We start from the raw sequence: 17781 nt of genomic DNA, 5'->3' as shown, positions 1-17781 counted from the left end.
TCATTCGATTTCTCCTCATTTTTTGCACTTTTAGCTTCGTATCTCAGAAACTGTTAAACCTGTCTTTGTCAAAAACCAATCTTTTCCATAATTTCTATGACTTAAAAATCTGCATCTGCATGGATATTCCCACTTAAATAATCATTAATTATATAATTTTATTTAGGATATGGCGAGACACAAAATTCCATAATTATACTGTAAAAATCAAACCAATTACACCATAATTAATAACACCAATCAATTAAACTATTATCAAACTATGTTCACTAAAATTCACAGATTATTCTTTATTGTACAAATAATTTTTTGCTATTTTTCTAAAAAAAATTATTTTGTCCTTTCTTACATCATAAGTTATACCTAATAGGTATAAAGGAACAGTAAAGTGACAAAAACTGTCTGTTTTAGTTGTAATTTATTTTAAATATTATTGAATCAATGGGTAAGATTTTTATATGCAAAATAGGCGACTTTATGGCAACTTTCACAAATGGAAAAATATGGATTTTGTTGTTTGGGGATTTAAAAACATTTGGGCGACATGTTTTATGATTTTTTTTATCAAATGGCATTTTAAAATCGGTGCAGCAGTTCTTAAGAAATTATCTATGAGAGTCGTATTTTATATCAGACAGTATCGAACTAAAATGTTAGTATCAAACTCTGTAATTTTTAATTTTTTATACTAATGGGGTTTGGGAAAAATTGGGGTTTTTACTAATAAATGGGGGTTTTACGGAAAAATTGTTACTCTATTTTAGAGCGATGTAGTTTATTTATGAGGTTGAATAACATAATTTTGAACAATAATAGATATTTCTGTTTAATTTATCATAAACAAACTCAATGTTTCTTGAACTATCATTATCACATAGAAGATAAATACAACTTCTTGAAATGCACATTTTGTGAGAGCATTTTTTCCAAAAAATCACACTGCATACAAGCATATTCATCAGAAATATTTATCATCAGAGTTGGAATAACTATTAATTTAATTTATATCTTGTAAAATTGTTTTTTTAAATTATTTTACTTTTTACTTGGTGCCTTTCACCCCAAAGGTTTATAGAAGTAATATGATAAAGCTGTTGGATCTAAGTTAAGGATAACAACACACTTTATAAGACAATTAAATAACGTACTTAAAAATTATATTCAGGTATCGTAAACTAAACAACAGTACTCAAAACCAAAAGAACCAACGAAAAAAATACTCCCATAAAAAAGTGGCAATGTAGTCGTTTATCTTCTGATATTGACGTCGCACGATTTGAACCAATGAACAGTTACACATTTTTTGTCCTCTACTTTAAAATAGTGTGTTAAAAATACCAAAATTTACTTAGTTTTTTTGAGATACTTGTGTAGGACTTTTTTGCTCTACTTCACTTTACGTTCTGTGCATTGCTATTTTTCAAATAATTCATTAATTCAATTAAAATCTTTCACTTACCACACAGAAATTTCTTTAATAAGTTGTCTATCTTGATTTTATCAGCTACCAAGTTTCTCGATCATCTCATAAAAAATCTCATTTAGATCAATTTCTGATTTATATCGACTTTGCAATCAAATCACGTCTCAATACAAATAGCCTGAGGCTGCAATAAATTCAATATTATCGAATGATAAATTAATAATATCGATATAAATTACATATATCGAGAATCGCTAAATTATTAATATTCATGAGATAAATCTATGTTGCGTGTAATGGAGACATAAATGGAGAAAAAAATACAAGTTATGAATAAGGAAATACATAACCGATATAAAATAAATAATAATATATGTCTGTTTTAGATGTAATTTATTTTAATTATTATTGAATTAATGGGTAAGATTTTATATGCAAATTAGGCGACATTATGCTAACTTTCACGAATGGAAAAATGTGGATTTTGTTGTTTTGGGATTTAAAACCATTTGGACGACATGCTTTACGATTTTTTTTAACAAATGGCTTTGTAAAATCGTTGCAGCCGTTTGTAAAAAATTATCAAAGAAAGTTGTATTTTGGCTCACATAATAAACAACCATTTTTAAAACATTATTCACTAACAACTTCTCGAAGAATTTTTTTTATATTTTTGCCAAAAAATCCTGGGTGCTAGTTTACAGTTTTCATAATATGTTCAGTCATTCTGAATCGTTTGATACCAAAATTAAAAAATTTGATACTGAAATTTTAGTTTGAAAATAAAAAATTAAAAAAATAAAAATTTTCTTCGAGAACTTGTTAGTGAAAAATGTTTTGAAAATTGTTGTTCCTTATGCGACTTATTGAGATCTACTAAATAATATTGCTTATTGCAAACGACTTTTGTCAGTATATTTAAAACACAAATCTTATTGTTAGTTCATATTATGAAAAATGTTTTCATAATATGAACTAACAATAAGATATAAGACCTTTATATCGATTTATTTTGTTAAATCTTTATACAGGTGTTTATTATTTCTATCTATCATATCATGCACTTTTATACTATTTTTAAATGAACTTTTATCGAAATATCTTTCTCTAATGTGGCTACCAGAATTTAAAAAAAAACTCATTTTAATCGCATAGTTCTAAAACGATTTTCATGTAATGTTATCGAAATGAAAAAATGTATCCGTTCTCTAAGGATATTTTTCTTTGTAAAGGGATTTTATAATCGAATCCTTTTGTCGTTATCTAGAACATTAATTTACTTTTTGTGTCCATATGTTAATGTGAAGCTATTTGTTAAGGGTATCAAAATAAGCCCTTTAGGTATAAAAAATATATGAAAAAGCAATGTAAGAAAAAATAATATGGGTAGTAAACCCAGTAAAAGTTCTCACATTTTATTTAGAAGTATTTTATTATTAAATAATTAAAATGCAGTTAAAACGATTGTATTAGGATCAAAGATATTTTAAAGTACAAGAACATTTATAAAGTGGCGTATTATGCGGGAAATCGTCTCAACAAGGTTCTAGTCTACTGTGATAAAAGTATTGACATTTCTGAACAAATAAGTTAATATTACTCACATTCTCAAATAATATATCACACATGTCACAATATAAAACAAAGGAGATTCGCTGGAACTTCCTGCACCATAATAAAATGTTCGAGGATATTATGAATAATGTTACTTTCATTATTATTATTTTGTAAAAAGTAAATAAACAAAACTAATATTTAATCTAATATTATTTTAATTTTTAGTCTAATATTTCTAACATGAGAATAATTTAAATTGAATTGCAAAGTTGAAATTATTTAAATAGTAATTAAAATTAGAATAAAAATCCAAATCATTTTTGATATTCAAAAAAAATTTTTTATTTGAAATCTTAAAAAAAACCAACAAATTTTTTTTCCAAGAGCAATCGTTTCGCCAACACAAGCAGGAAGTTTTTTGAATCATTCAAATCGGTTGATCCGTTTTCTCAAAACCTTGATTTTTATTTTCTGCACTCTTTGCTCCGTATTTTCTTAACGGCTAGACCTGCCTTCGCTAAAAACTAATTAGCACGTCTCTCTATTAATAGGAATCGAATGTTTTTTGAGCAATTCAAATCGGTTGATCCGTGCGCCTGAAATCGTCGACCAAAAATTGTCTCCACACATACGCACACACACATCAATTTTTTAAAAAATTAATTATTATTTGTTAAATTAAAACTCCATTCACAGTTTTATTTTATCCATATATATTTATTTTAAATCTAAATCCATTATTCCACTTTCTTTTTATTCTCAATTTAACATAATTAAAATTCACTCCACCTTCCAACAAAGTTACGTAACCGCCTCTGCATCGATAATATTCATCAGTGACTTCGATACATGTGATTTTTGCAGAATTATTTTGTCCAATTTTTTGGAAAAAGCACTTCTCTTTCTGGAGACAGTCCTGAATTTGGTTTTTGATCTTCTATGGTACTAAATAACAATCGATCTTTTGCTGTTTTTTGACCCCAAATTATACCGTGACCAAGAGAATCTACTACTATTGGCACCAAAATTACAAAAATTGGTAAAACGATGAGATGAATTTTTATCATGATGATTTATTTTATTTTGTACAATTTCTATATAACTTCAGGAGTATATTTTATATTATTTCTGTACAATTTTTCGTATTAAATGACCGTTTACAACATGGGTGCTTCATTTATATGCTCAGATTGTAAAACGATTTAATTGACGTTAGTTTATTCTGTGAATTTAGTGATGCAAACACTTTCTATTTTCTGAATCATGTATTGATCAGGTCAATTGTTTCAAATAAAATGCTTTTAAATTTTATCGATGTTAACTCATGTCAATATACAAAATCAGTGCTAATGATAAACAAAACTAGTTGGTATTGGTATTTTGCCTTGAGGCAAGTTACATGAACTTCAGGATATGTGTAAATAATCAACTTAATCAATAAAAATTAAATTAATTTATGATTGATTAAAAGTATTCCGAGTGGATTTATTACAGATAATTGAGAACAAACGAACACGTTAACTCGGATTATTTTCTAAAAGCAAATTTTCAAATATCAATAATTTTTATAATTGAACCAGTTTTCGTAAAACTTTAATGGTTTTGTATGTTCATTAAGTCCAAGTGCTCTATCGTTATACCGAGAAAATCGTCTAATTTTAATTTTAACCAACGTCAAAAAAACTATTCATTTTCTCAAACTTTGATGAATTTTTGAAATCAAACTTTTTGTCCTAAGGCCGTAATATTTCAATAAGTTCTATAAGACCATGATAAATATCGCAAAAAAGTTCCATGAAAATCGGCTTAATTTTTTTTTTTCAACAGTTAATTTCAAGAAAACGGCTCGGTAGATTTGCACCTAAAACTAATCAGTATCATTCTCAATTAATATCTTTTGAACAGTTTTTGATTTTTTAAAATCGATTCGGTAATATGAGCTTAAATGTGGACAAAACGTTTTACTTTTTTCCAACTTACAAAGAAACGGCTCTGCAGATTGTCGCACAAAACCGACAAACGATAGTCCTCATTGAGATACATGAAATGATTTTTAAATTTCTGAAATCGGTTCAGGCGTTTTTGAGCAAACGTTGATGAAAGTCTAATTTTTACAAATGCAAAAAACTCATGAGCACGATTCCCAACAAATATCTTTCAAACGTTTTTTGAATTTTCAAAATCGATTCAGAATTGCAAAAAATTTCTTCTATTTAGAAAGAAACAGCTTGGCTGATCGAAATGTTTTTGAAAAAACGTCGATTAACTTGGTATCATTCTATTCAGAATGGCTTGAAACGTCGAGAAAACATTAAAACATAAACTTCTCCTTCGGGAAGTTAAAAATTTGAAGGAATTGTATGAAACTAATTATTGTAGCTTGATTTGCAAAAAAATAGATATAACATTTATATATAATTTGTTTAGATTCATTTCTAATATTTATAAATCATCTCTTATTATTTCGTAGCCAGTTATCTTATTTGTAATTCTAGTAAAATTAATATTTTTGAGAAATTGTTGCATAAAGTGACAAATTTTAATTTTGCAAATATATTTACAACATTATGTAGTATGAATCATTATTTATAAAATAACTTATCTTTGAGTGAATAACAATTCATACAAACGCACAGAAAGATTATTTAACTACTGACGTATTTAATATTGATAAAAACACACTTGAATGCATTTATATTTAGGGTTTGTCGGTAAAAAAAATATTGAATTTTAAAACTGTTATTTGTAGAAAATTTCGATTTTCACTGTATGAATAACAAAATTTGAAAATGACAAATGTAGTAATTAAACAATAAATAATTCAAGAAAAAACAGCTATTCATAACCCAAAATTTTTAGCTAAAATTTTTCGTCCGAATTTTTTAAGCAAATAGTTTTTTCATAAAAACCGTTTGGAATCACTTTTATTCAAAATTTCGGTTTTTGTATAAACACTAGTATTAATATGTGTATGGCATTGATTTTATACTGATAAATATTTCTTATATATCTATTAGCAGACTTTGGTAAATCTTTTTACATTATTAAAAAAGAACCTATTTTACCTCTCTCTGGTTGACATAATTAAACTCGGGACAATATGTAAAAAATTAATAATTACTGTTATGCTTATTTAATACATTTATTTTAACAAAAACAACTTATAATATAACAAAAACACTTTTAAAATTAAAATCCATAAATATCAATCATAAAGTTAAATCCGTGATTTCTTTGACTTTTGATGTGGAGAGTTGTGTGGTTGTAATTTACACCTGAAAAATAATGGAAATTTTTCAAAATTATATTATAAATTATTATGATAAATTGTATTTTAAAATGTATTAAATGTGCTGATCTTTTTCAAAGTTGGTTTGATAAATCTAATTATTCTAATAATCTTAGGACCTAAAAAATAAACCTATTACTGAAATAATAAAAGAAAGGAGCAAAAATATCACGAAAAATTACCAGGTTACCCAAACAAATATTTAAAAGAATTAAGCGAGGAATCTCCTAATCGAAGATTGAAAAAAAAATGGCCATATGATCTTAAATAAAATTTAAAAAAATAAAAGAGATATCTCATAGGAGTTCATCTCTTAATGCATTAACATTCAGCATATTGTCTTAAAAAATGTATATTATTTTGATTGGCAATAAATCTATGCAAGTAAAAAAAATATAATAATCTTAATGTAAATGAACAAATTGGAAACAAATTGGAGGAACTATTTGGCCAATTGAGACATTGTTTTTATAAATTTGTTTTAAGTTAAGTAATTAAAATTTATACAATCACATTCATTAAATTTTTGATTAAGAAATTTTAATTGGAAATGTTAATGGATAAACTGGTAGCTCCTCAAATAGATTATTTAGGACAAGGAATTACAATTGAAATTTATACAATTTTTAGTCAATTGAGTTTTATACATTCTTTTTTACTACTAAAACCACAATTGAAATTTTTCAGTATTTCAATACGAGATATAGCAGAAATTCTGAAAAAATAGGAATTAGTATATGTTGAATATGAAACAAAAGATAAACCAAAAAACTCTTTTCCAACAAAACAATTCAAGAAAACTTCTTTTAGAAATCTTGACGAAAAAGCTCTGACACTACTAAAACCAATGTCGTACACAACTAGGATATAAACTGATTTATTTATATGAAAATATCATGAAATATCATGAAAAATGAAATAGTCGATAATAAAACTTATATTAACACATTTCACAACAATATCTAGTTGCTAGAATCATTTGCAAGGAAGGAACTTTTGTACTGTGAACGAAAAACCGCGCTGTAAGAATTCCGCGTTATAGGAAGGTTGAGAGTAAAATTAAAACAATATCTTCCTTGCATCTTATATTATGTCTATTACCAAAAATGAATTTTATAATTAATTTTCCTCACCTCCTTCCAAAAGAGAAATATAACCTCCATGATCGTTCACATATTGATCAGTGGCATTGATGCAGGTGATGGTGGCATAATGAATTGTCCATCCTTTGGGAACTTGACATCTCTTTTAACCACTTGCAATGGCTTGAATTCTTCATATTCGATTGAATTGAACAATAATCTGTCACCGGCTGTCCTTTGGCCCCAAAGCATGTTGTGACTTTGGCAATTGGCCGCTGCCACCAAAACGGCGATGGCTGCTAAGCCGAGAACTAATTTGTTGTAAGCCATGGTGAGAAATGGTAACTGAATTATTTTGCTGAAGTTTTTGCGATTGATATTGTTTATATATGTGATAAAACAGGTGTTATCAATTTGCTTCTTAGTAATGTATATGAGTATTGTTTGGCATGTTGAACAGATGTGGACAACTTTTTACGGTCCTAAAAAAATCTGAAAAAATCAATTGGCTAGATATTCTTAAATAGACAAAATATTATATGATATATATAATTTAATTATTTGTTATTAATTGTATCTAATTATTAATTAATTTACATAAATTTATATTGGTTTAAAATTTGTAAAAATGGATAGAATAAATAATTTTAATAAATTGCTCTCAGAATGTTAGATAACACTTCTGTGTCAAATTTTGTTAGTATTATAAAGAAATAAAACTATTTTCTTTAATCAAGGCAAATACAGCTTTAATTACATTATCTTGTTCTTAAAAAAAATGGTAAGAATAAGTCGTATAGCGAAAAAACAAATTCAAAAATATTAACAAGTATCTATACTTGATTAAAACCTATACGTTTAGAAAAAGTATTTCCGGAATGAAAAAAGACAGATCCAGGAGAGAAAATGTGTGAGAAATATTAAGAAGAATCTCGAGGGTTCAATAAACAAAGAAATCCAGTATAAAAGTTATAGGAGTCATTAAGAAAGTTTCTCAAGATAAACAACAAGTTATACGTCAAAAAATAATAATAATATTGAGAATGATGCTGAATTTTCCGATGAAAATCCTAATATAAATGTATATTATTGTACTACTCATAACTGTTTAATAGTTTATAATATTTTATTACTCACACAAAACGTTTTCTATCCATTTTTCCAAAAGATAAGCAATTTTTCTTATCAATCGCGTGAATCACCAATTTCTGCGACCAATCAATTTTTTATCATAATTTTTATATCGATCAGTTTATTTGTGTGAGATATTTTTATCTGGAAGTGTTTTGTTAAAGTAGAAAATTTTCGTTAAATGTATATTATTATTACATAAATTGCAGATGTTATCAAATTGATAAGAGATATTCAAGGAAGCTGTTATATATTGGATTTAAGTTTATTCGTGTGAATTGAAAAATTATCATGAAATTGTGCGCTCGAATTAATTTTTAAATAATATTTATTAATTAAATTTTAAAATTTGTATTCGAAAAAACTGCACGACAATATGGGTCGTATTTTTTACGTAACTTCTTTTAGTTTTACTAGATGTGTGTTTGTTTGTTTCCTAAACTAGTATATGCATTTTGAAACTTTTATTTCTAGTTATATAACATCGTACAAATAAAAGTGATGAATAAATTTCACATTTATTCAGATGATTTGGCAATTTTGTTACTAATTGTAAGAAAGTTAATGATTGTTATGAGAGAGAAATGATTGATTTATGGTATTACTTTATTTACTGTTTTGACAAAACCTCATAAATTGCATTTTAATGAAAAATTTAGATTTTGATAATTTCGTAAGTTTCGAATAAAACTCTGTGATGATTGATACATTTTTAATTTTGTTTAGTATTTTTCATTTAGTTAGTTAGTTATTAATTTCATTTCTGTTGTTATTTTGTTTAATTATTTCTGATTTCTTGCTGCAAAAAAGATGAATTTATCTTACGAAATTATTTATAGTAATTGTAATATTACTAACTGTGAAATTAATTATTAAAATAATTGTACTAGTGTTGGCTTATTATTAATGCAGCAATGACGAAGAAGGACTATTTTTATTTAGATCTTGCTATCTATATTTTCAAGGGAAAACCGATCTCACTACTGCTTGACATCAGGCTGCCCGAGGGACTAAGCTGCAAGTTGAAATATCATAAAATTATTTTAGATATCGTACTAATTCACCTATAAACCAGTCATAATGATTCAACCTTGAAATTTTATTCGAACTCTGAATCCGCAATAGATAGAGTTATCATGATACGTGTCATATGTGTTTATTAAAAAATATTCATCGATGTTCAGTGTCGTTATTAATTTTATCAAAATATATTAAAAAGTATTATTGGGTATTTATAAAAATTTGATATGAAGATGTCGACTGAAATGAGCAATCTTATACTAAATTGTATGGTTGGCGTTATTTTTCTGGGGATGATTCTTGCAGTAGTAAGTGACGCTTTTTGTTATAAGTTTTATTTTGCAAATTGCTGTTTTTATCAAAAAAATATTTATTTTAGATATAAATATTTTATTTTAGTTCTTATACATATATGCAGTTCGAAAACAGGAAGAAAATCTGGACTTAATGTGTGCAATGTTTGTTATGCATGCCAAGGGCTACATTAATATGAATCAACTCAACGAAGTATTTGAGAAAGTTGAATAATGATTAATACTAATTAGTTAATGTAATAATGAACCAATGTAAAATATTATATTTATTTATATTTGTCGGCTTCCCCGTGGTCTAGTGGTTAGATCCATATTTCTTCCAACCAGGTTGTAAACTCGATACCCGTCTGGGACAACCTGATGTCAAGCAGTAGTAACATCTGGTTTTACTTGGAAATATAGTTAGCACAACGTTTACAATTAAAATACATTAAAATTACAAAAATAGTAATAATATAATTTATTACATTGAGATAAGACAATCGTTGGGTTGCCTCCTGACAGAGTTAGATGATAATCATCACAATGGCTTATAGGTACAAAATCTTTGTATTACAAAATTCAATTATTTTGATCATGATTCATAATTAATCGCACGTGTAAATGTTAGATATAAATCAATGTTGATAAACATGTTTGGAATATACTAATTAACATTTGAAATCAAAATGAGTTGATATTGATATTTTTGTGATTAATTTGTTTGATAGTAGTATGAATTATATGAAATTTGAAATTAATATGCAAATAATTATTTATATAAATAACTATTTGTATATTAGATTTTTAACTAAAATTATTCATTATCTTATTTTAATAATCTAGCTTCCAAAAATCAATATTCAGTGAATTATTTATTTATTACTTTTTCTTTTAGGAAACGGGTAAAAACATAAAAAAATTGTTTTATACATTTTTAATTTAAACATTTAATGAAATTTGTTGAATATAATTTTCTTTTGTACAGAAAGAAAATTCTTTGAATGAAAATAAGCAATTTTTATTTAATTCTATAAATATATTTTTTAAAATATATTGGGTTGTCAAATATCTCCCTTCCGCTTTTTTGCTCTTGGTTTAATACAAAAAGGCGGAAGGGAGATATTTGACAACCTATTATTTTGACGTAAATTTCGATTTTGATTATCTTATCGATAGAAAGTACAATTTTCAATATTTCTATATTTTGAAATTAATTTTTTTCTAAAATTTCTAAAGTTTAGATTTGAAGTTTCTAAATTATTTTCAAATTTTAGGTCAAAAAATATTTGTAAATGAAGTGCGTTGTAGAGATGTGAAAAATATTGTGTTAAAAATGTTATATATTTAGTTAAATATATGAAAAAATAGTAGAATTGAACGAAAATTTTCAATTAGTTGAAATATATATTGTGATTTTTATCCAGGAGGCATAAAAATAATTTTCGAAACTTTAAAAATGTAGTTCTTAAATATAGCTATTTTATAAAAAAAGAAATAAATTTAAAGAATGCTTATAAAACTCAAAATTCATCAAATTAATCATCAACATTGGAATAATTTAAAAAACATGTGACTTTCCCTTTTTATATCTTTTAGACTTTTTATATTTACATATTTCTGATACACTTTTATTAATAATTTAAATAATTTTTTTTTGCGGTTGAATTCAATGACCAAATTGAATTCATATAAGTTTGTTTTTGAGCTATAGTTTTTTATATCAATCTACGTTTTTTTACTAAATTTTAATATCTTAAAAATATAACACTGTTTTTGTTTATGGTCTAACAAATTGACATACAGCCAAATTTTGATTAAATCGTAAAAAATAATTTTAAATGTGTGTTTTTACAAAAATTGGCTTATCGTGGCTCAGCTGAAAATATACATCTGAAAAATATGTCTCTTAGTGCAAAAATTTCTAATACCTAATAATATATCAAATAAAATTAGAATAACCATTGGTTGTCTTTTAAAATATACAAGTCTTCTTAGAAAAGTTTTGATTGCTGTTCAAAAATAAGAAAAACACCAAATAGTTGCATAACAATAAAATTAGAGTCAATTATAAAAAAAATAAACTATTATTATTTAAACGTCAGTCCCGGGTTTGATCCCAACATCCGCCAGCTAGATATCAAGCAGTATGATATCAAAAATTTCTGTTTGAGGTTATCTCAAAATTTCAAATGCAATCTCAGACCATAATCGCCTTTGGTAGGCATTGCTGCAACATATACAAACCAACACTATTAGATATATAAAATAAAAAGACTTGAGGAAAATACCAGGTTAAGATGTACGATAAACACTCATTATATTTATTTATAACAAATGACAAAACCATCATATTTTTTAATATAATTTATTATATACAACTTAAGTACAAAAAAATCAGTCCTCTATCCTTATCACATTCCATAAATATCAATTTGGAAATTGAAACAATGTCCCCTCTGGCTGGTCAAATGCACAGTCGTGTGATTATAGTTGACTCCGCCTTCAAGAAGAGTTGCATAACCACCATTATCATCCAAATATTGGTCAGTAACATTAATAAATGTTATGATGGCCGAATTGGTGTGTCCTTCTGGAGGGAATGGTACATCCTTCTTGACAATTCCCAAAGTGGTGAATTCTCTGTGTTGAATTGTAGAGTAGAGCAATCTGTCTCCGGCAACTCGGTATCCGAATTGGGCGTTGTGACTTTGGGATTGTGCCAAAGATATTGTCACAATTAGAATTGTTAATGTTAGTACTTGTTTGGTGAACATTTTTGTGGACTGGACTAGATTGTTGACTAGATGAGTGGAAAATACTGTATGATGTGTGTGGAAGTTTTGGATGGTTTATATATTCGAGAGTTATCTCGACCAGGGTTGATCATTAGTTTATCTAGATGTGATTCATGTTTGAGAAAAAATGTTGAACTTTTATTCTGAGAAATTAGTATTTATAAAATATGAGTCATGATAAATCTTCTTAATGATAAAATTAATAATTGCACCAAGAGTTTTGCATAATATCAAGACATCTTTTGAGTTATGCATTTATAATATTTGTTTTAGTTTAGTATTTTTTTTTTCAATTGAAAAATTTATCAAAATTTTGATAAAATTAGATGTAGCCTTGAGGCAAGTTTTATGAATAAGAGTCTTAAATCTATAAGAATTGAGATTTAGCTGTTTTGATCAAAACTTTAATTCTGTTATTTCAAGTTTTTGTTGTGTACTAGAAATAACTATTGTGATTTCCAATTGATATCGATAAAATTAACAAATCGGATTTTCTAGTATAAATATGAACTTTTACTTCAGAAATTCGTAAGTTTTTTTTACTTAAAGCAACCTACTTGTTTTTTTTTTGTCTATCTCTCAATCTGTTTACGTGATTATCTTTATATTTACCTGTCTGCTTCTTTGTCTACCAGTTTATTTTATCTCTTTGTTTACCTGATTAATCAGTCTATCATTCTACTAGTTTATCTTCCTATATTTCTATCTGTTTAGTTGATTACCTGTTAACCTACTCAGCTGCTTGTCTACCTGTCAACCTGTCTATCATTCGCCAGGCTACCTTTCTATATTTCTACCTGTCAACCTGTTCATATGGCAACCTGTCAACTTGTCCATCAACCTGTCCATATATCAACTTGTCTACTTGTCCACCTGTTCATCTGTTAACATGTCTGCATTCAACCTGTCTATTTGTCAATCTGTTCATCTGTTAACATGTCTGCATTCAAGCAGAACTGCAGTCTATTTGTCAACTTGTCTATATGTCAACTTGTCTATCTGCCACTTGTCTATCTGTCAACTTGTCTATCTGTCACTTGTCTATTTGTCAACTTGTCTATCTGTCAACCTGTCTATTTGTCACTTGTTTATCTGTCAACCTGTCCATCTGTCAATCTGTGCATCTGTCAACCTGTCCATCTGTCAACTTGTCTATCTGTTAACCTGTCAAATCGTCTATCTTTCAACCTGTTTACCTGTCAACCTGTTTACTTATCAACCTGTTTACTGTCAACCAGTCTATATGTCAACCTTTTTACCTGTTTTCTGTCAACTTGTCCGCCCATCAACCTGTCCATTTTTCACGTGTCCATCTGTTACATATCCATCTGTTAACATATCTAAAGAACTCGTGTTCCTACTACGAATGTTTATTATGACATAGTAATAACACTATGTGTGATTATATTGATCATTTACAAAACGTAGATGTTATTTCAGTATTTATAATAAAAAAAGAAAAAAAGTTAGAATTATAATTTTGGCATTTCGAACATGGAGCAAACAAAACTAGATCTGATCTACACTTGAACTTGTTTTTGAGCTGACACTATGATAGCTTCAAATAATGAACATCTGTCAAGTTAAAATGCGACGTGTGTTGACAGGTCGCTACATATCCATCTGTCAACCTGTCCATCTATCAAAATATCCATCTGTCTACCTGTCTACCTATCAACCTGTCTCCTTGACTACTTCTTTATATACCCACTTCTCTGTATATCTAACTAATCTATAACTTTACTTGTTTACCTGTCTACCTATATACTTTTATATCAGTGTATTAAAATATATATGTATTGTCTGACTGTTTACCTCTCCACCTATCTAACTCTCTATTTGTTTACCTGATTTTATGTCTATTTATCTACCTGTATATCTGCCTTCTTGTCTACTAAATATTTCAATAATACATTAAAAATTCTAATAATTTACCTCAGAGTGATAAATATTGAAGTAAAGTCATCTATAGGCGTAATTCGTACACATAGGTTAAAATATAAACTGGTTGTAAGTGGCATTTTGTCTAGTGGCAAGTTGCATAAGTTTCCTGATAAATAATTGATTCAATCGTTTTTTTTAATTCATATATGGTATACCTGTGGACAAGTAGCCTCTAATTCAACTCCAAATGACTTGTAACGTTGAGAAAACATAAAATTAGCAAATCAGATTTTATGGTAAAAACATGAACTTTTCCTTTGCGAAGTTAATTATGCCACATAAACCTAGTTTATCATCCAACTGACTAACAAAAAAAATGTATTGGCTTTGAATAAAGTACAAGAAACCGATTCCGTTGCAACAAAAGGGAAATTGTTGCATCTACTATAAATGCAAATGTTGTTCAGAAAAGCTTTACCAATTCGATTTGCACTTCATGCTTTCCAATGCTCGCAAAGAAACCGAATGATTAATATTTTCAACAATGACACCATGCTACTTGCTAACGAAGTAGTTTCTCGGCAATTTCCAAAGCAATAATTATTATTTTCAATCGACATATAACAGAATATGCAAAACAGTCCACTTATACACGTCCGTTGCAATATATCATTTATTTATATTATTTATTTATTTATTCAAATGCTGTTGTCCGTTATATGTCTGTTTGCCCGGAGCTGCTCCGGAATTAACTACCATGACATTGTAAAAGATTTAGAAGACTTGCGCATGCAATCGTTAATTATCCCCCATTTATCCAGTAGGTATGGGGGACATATGTAGTTTATTTTCATTTGCCAGGATAAAACTGGATGAGACTTTAATTAAAATTAATTAGCGTAGGATAAAGGGTATTTAATAAGTAACGAGGTAGGAATTTTATTAGATCAAGCTGATGTAGAAAATACTTGTTTAAGGAGTAATGAAATTTGCGAAAAACGCACATGGTGTGTGACATTGTGTGCAAAAAATCCGATTCGCTAATTTTATGTTTTCTCGACGTTTCAAGCCATTCTGAATCGAATGAAACCAAATTTGGAAAATGTATGTGTGGTGTATGTAAACAGATTTTTGCCGTAAATCAATGTTTTCTCAAAAATCGCTGGACCTATTTCAGAAATTTAAAAACCATTTGATGTATCTCGATAAGGATTATCGAGATTTGTGCGACGATCCGCCAAGCCATTTCTTTGTAATTTGGAAAAAAGTGTTAATTAATTATCATTCACATTTAGGCTCATACTACCGAATAAATTTTAAAAAATCAAAACCTGTTCGAAGAATATTAGTTAAGAATGATACTGATTAGTTTTAGGCGAAAATCTACCGAGCCGTTGTTTTGTAATTAACTGTTGAAAAAAATTTAAGCCGATTTTTATGGAACTTTTTTTGGCGTTATATATCATGGTCTTATAGAACTTACTGAAATATTACGGCCGTACGACAAGTAGTTAATTTTAAAAATTCATCAAAGTTTGAGAAACCAGTAGTATATTTGGCGTTTTTGTTATAATTAAAATTAGTCGATTTAATTAGTATAACGATAGAGTCCTTGGTCTTAATGAACATACTAAACCATTAGAGTCCTACGGAAACTGGTTCAATTATAAAAATAATTGATTTTTGAAAACTTACTTTTAGAAAATACTCCGTGTTCGTTCGTTTTCAATTATGTGTAATAATCCACTCAGAATACTTTTAATCACTCATAAATTTATTTATTTTTTACTGATTAAGTCGATTATTTATACATATCGGGAAGTTCATGTAACTTGCCTCAAGGAAAAATACCAATACCAAATAGTTTTTTAATATTTTCTTGTCAGCCCTATTTTAGACAAAATCTTAAATTTATTTCCAATATCACAATTAATCTAAAGTCCGTATTCGTGATATAATCTTTGAAGTTGCGTCATTGTTCTAAATTGTTATTTGATTGTTGTCGGATTCTTATTAGAAAACATTGATATCAGAAATCAGGTTATTACGAATTACTCATAATCAAGGTATTTAGGAAAGATTATATTGCTGATGAAAACATTGATTGAGGAATTATTATATACTTATTCATAACTTGGAAATAATAAAATGACTCATAAATCGTTTTATAACACCACGTAGTTAATAAGTTCTAAATATAATTTATATTTATCCAATAAATTCATATAGATTATCATATCAAATTTCAACTAGCAGTATAAAATTTAGATTTCTCCTATATTTTTAAAATCTTATATAATATATTTTAGCACATTAGCAGTTGTATATTTTAACAATAATTAACTTCCCGAAGGAGAAGTTTATGTTTTCATCAAAAATCCGATTCGCTAATTTTATGTTTTCTCGACGTTTCAAGCCATTCTGAATCGAATGAGACCAATTTGGAAAAGTATGTGTGTGTGTGTGTGTGTGTGTGTATGTGTTGGTGTGAGTGTGCACCAACAGATTTTTTGCCGTAAATCGACGTTTTCTCGAAAACGGCTGGGTCGATTTCAAAAATTTAAAAGCCATTCGATGTATCTCGACGAGAACTATTGTTTGTCAGTTTTGTGCGACGATCGGCCAAGCCGTTTCTTTATAAATGGCAGAAAAGTGAAAAATTTTTCGTCTACGTTTTAGCCCGCAATTCTGAATCGATTTTGAAATTCAAAAACCGTTCGAAAGATATTGGTTGGGAATCGTGCTGATAGTTTTTGGTAGAGATCGGCCGGGCCGTTTTCTTGTAATAAAGTTTTTAAAAAAAAAAATTTTGACGATTTTATGATTATTTTTTTGACGAAAGATACCATAGTTTTCTAGGTCATACTAAAATATTACGGCCCTACGACAACTGGTTCAGCTTTAAAAATTCGTCAAAGTTTGCAAAAATCAGTATGGTCTTTTTGGCTTTGTCAAAATTAGACTTTTGATCGACGTTTTCTCAAAAACGCCTGAACCGATTTTAGAAATTTAAAAGCCATTTGATGTATTTCGGTGAGGACTATCGTTTGTCAGTTTTGTGCAACTATCTGCCAAGCCGTTTCTTCGTAATTTGAAAAAAAGTGTTGAACTTTTCGTCTCACATTTAAGCTCATCCTACCGAACCGATTTTGAAAAATCAAAAAACTGTTTCGAAAGATATTAGTTGGGAATGATGCTGATTAATTTAGGTGAAATCTACCGAGCCCCTGTTTTCCTTGTAATTAACTGTGAAAAAAAGTGTTAATTTTCGTCGACATTTAAGCTCATCCTACCGAACCGATTT

General features: G+C 27.7%; 3 protein-coding genes across 3 annotated transcripts in view; 1 reads left to right on the top strand and 2 right to left on the bottom strand.

The window, feature by feature from the left end:
• Positions 1–17781, top strand: part of LOC113387605 (protein Wnt-5b-like) — a 164566-nt gene that overhangs the window by 11541 nt on the left and 135244 nt on the right. The window lies entirely within an intron of this gene.
• LOC113388377 lies at positions 6170–7681 on the bottom strand. Its single transcript, XM_026625763.1, has 3 exons — positions 7443–7681; positions 6917–6984; positions 6170–6255 (listed from the first exon to the last, which is right to left on the bottom strand). Exons 1-3 carry the CDS (start codon positions 7679–7681, stop codon positions 6170–6172), a joined length of 393 nt encoding a protein of 130 aa, XP_026481548.1.
• LOC113388376 (probable salivary secreted peptide) lies at positions 12210–12572 on the bottom strand. Its single transcript, XM_026625761.1, has one exon. It carries the CDS (start codon positions 12570–12572, stop codon positions 12210–12212), a length of 363 nt encoding a protein of 120 aa, XP_026481546.1.

This window comes from Ctenocephalides felis, unplaced genomic scaffold, assembly GCF_003426905.1.
Source record: "Ctenocephalides felis isolate EL2017-DRISC unplaced genomic scaffold, ASM342690v1 CF-g0.4_SCAFFOLD_03572, whole genome shotgun sequence".
NCBI classification, from domain to species: domain Eukaryota; kingdom Metazoa; phylum Arthropoda; class Insecta; order Siphonaptera; family Pulicidae; genus Ctenocephalides; species Ctenocephalides felis.
The sequence above is the reverse complement of the archived record's forward strand: the minus strand, read 5'-3'. Positions and strand labels throughout refer to the sequence as shown.